Source organism: Limulus polyphemus, unplaced genomic scaffold, assembly GCF_000517525.1.
Source record: "Limulus polyphemus unplaced genomic scaffold, Limulus_polyphemus-2.1.2 Scaffold9147, whole genome shotgun sequence".
In the NCBI taxonomy this organism is placed as follows: Eukaryota; Metazoa; Arthropoda; class Merostomata; order Xiphosura; family Limulidae; genus Limulus; species Limulus polyphemus.
Window position 1 is genome coordinate 13068 of NW_013674757.1, and position 2442 is coordinate 15509.

The 2442-nt window shown below is 27.9% G+C and overlaps 1 protein-coding gene across 2 annotated transcripts in view; it reads left to right on the forward strand.

Annotated features, from left to right (window-relative positions):
• LOC106475773 (2-amino-3-carboxymuconate-6-semialdehyde decarboxylase-like) overlaps window positions 1-2442 on the forward strand; it is a 19729-nt gene that overhangs the window by 12342 nt on the left and 4945 nt on the right. For both annotated transcript variants that reach the window (XM_022379814.1, XM_013936449.2), the window contains one exon: window positions 922-1020. In XM_022379814.1, the coding sequence (XP_022235522.1) occupies window positions 922-1020 (99 nt within the window). The remainder of the gene's footprint in view (window positions 1-921; window positions 1021-2442) is intronic.

Genomic DNA, 2442 nt, shown 5'->3' on the forward strand with positions numbered 1-2442 from the left:
AGTAACTTAAGATCTCCTCTGACTTCAATGAAATTAGTAACTTAAGATCTCCTCTGACTTCAATGAAATTAGTAACTTAAGATCACCTCTGACTTCAATGAAATAAATAACTTAAGATCACCTCTGACTTCAATGAAATTAGTAACTTAAGATCACCTCTGGCTTCAATAAAATTAGTAACTTAAGATCACCTCTGTCTTCAATGAAATTAGTAACTTATGGTCACCTCTAACTTCAATGCAATTAGTAACTTAAGATCACCTCTGACTTCAATGAAATTAGTAACTTAAGATCACCTCTGACTTTAATGAAATTAGTAATTTGAATTGCAAGGTGCACCTCTGTCTACAGTGAAATTGATAACTTATGTTGTTAAGAGTACCTGTGCCTGTAAGTTATAAAACAGTTCTAACACATTGATTTTGCTTGTAGTTTTTCATCCATTACTTTGCTATAGTTGATTTCTGTAACAGAATATTGCTCTCTTCTTGACTTTGTAAAGGTATTTTATTAGTTTCTGGTAATTAAAAACTTTTAAGATTTGACCTCTTGGGTTTTAGTATTCCTTTGAATTGTACCAGTTATGAGTAATCCCATCATGTACTGATAAAGATGGTTATTTTACAAAACTGGACTAACTCAGAAGAATAGGCCAAAAAAAAAAAAATCAAAACTTTAACAGATATTTTTCTTCAAAAACTAGTGCCTGTTTTGTCTGTCGAATATTTAAAGTGAGTCTTATATATTTTTCATCCTGATGAGGAAGAGACCACTCTTTGAAAGCAGTTGAAGTTTTGAATAATTTTTTATAGTTTGCACTACATGTGTGGAGATACCTTGCAGTAAGTCATTATGGAATAATCCTATATGCTCTGTCATGATTAACTCTTTTTAACAAGTATATGATCATTACTTACCCAGGATAAGGTGTTGCTAGGAAGCGACTACCCCTTTCCTCTTGGAGAACACCATCCTGGAAAACTTATTGATGAATTAACTGACCTGGATCAACGGCAAAAGGTAGAGATTGTACTGTAGTAATATTGAGATAATCTTTCGTGAAAAATTAGTAAATATTAACTGAATAAATAAAAACTATACTTTGGAGACTTCATGTAGATTATTGTTATAATCTTCTGTTAATCTCACTCTTTCTACTTCTGCTTGGTGGAAGAGTTTTTATTTAGCTATTAACAATGGAAATTCCTGTTCATTGTATTACTATTAACAATAGAAATTCCTGTTCATTGTATTACTATTAACAATAAAAATTCCTGTTCATTGTATTACTATTAACAATAGAAATTCCTGTCTTCTATTCATTGTATTACTATTAACAATAAAAATTCCTGTTCATTGTATTAGTATTAACAATAGAAATTCCTGTTTTCTATTCATTGTATTACTGTAAACAATAGAGTCTTCTATTCATTGTATTACTGTAAACAATAAAGTCTTCTATTCATTGTATTACTGTAAACAATAGAGTCTTCTATTCATTGTATTACTGTAAACAATAGAGTCATCTATTCATTGTATTACTATAAACAATAGAGTCTTCTATTCATTGTATTACTGTAAACAATAAAGTCTTCTATTCATTGTATTACTGTAAACAATAGAGAGTAATACAATGAATAGAAGACTCTATTGTTTATAGTAATACAATAAATAGAAGACTATTGTTTACAGTAATACAATGAATAAAAGACTATTGTTTACAGTAATACATTGAATAGAAGACTCTATTGTTTACAGTAATACAATGAATAGAAGATACTATTGTTTATAGTAATACAATGAATAGATGATTCTATTGTTTACAGTAATACAATGAATAGAAGACTCTATTGTTTATAGTAATACAATGAATAGAAGACTCTATTGTTTATAGTAATACAGTGAATAGAAGACTCTTTTGTTTACAGTAATACAATGAATAGAAGACTCTATTGTTTACAGTAATACAATGAATAAAAGACTCTATTGTTTACAGTAATACAATGAATAGAAGACTCTATTGTTTACAGTATTACAATGAATAGAAGACTATTGTTTATAGTAATACAATGAAGAGAAGACTCTATTGTTTATACTAATACAATGAATAGAAGACTCTATTGTTTACAGTAATACAATGAATAGAAGACTATTGTTTATAGTAATACAATGAAGAGAAGACTCTATTGTTTACAGTAATACAATGAATAGAAGAGTAAACAATAAAGTCTTCTATTCATTGTATTACTGTAAACAATAAAGTCTTCTATTCATTGTATTACTGTAAACAATAGAGTCTTCTATTCACTGTATTACTATAAACAATAGAGTCTTCTATTCATCGTATTACTATAAACAATAGAGTCTTCTATTCATTGTATTACTGTAAACAATAGAATCATCTATTCATTGTATTACTATAAACAATAGTATCTTCTATTC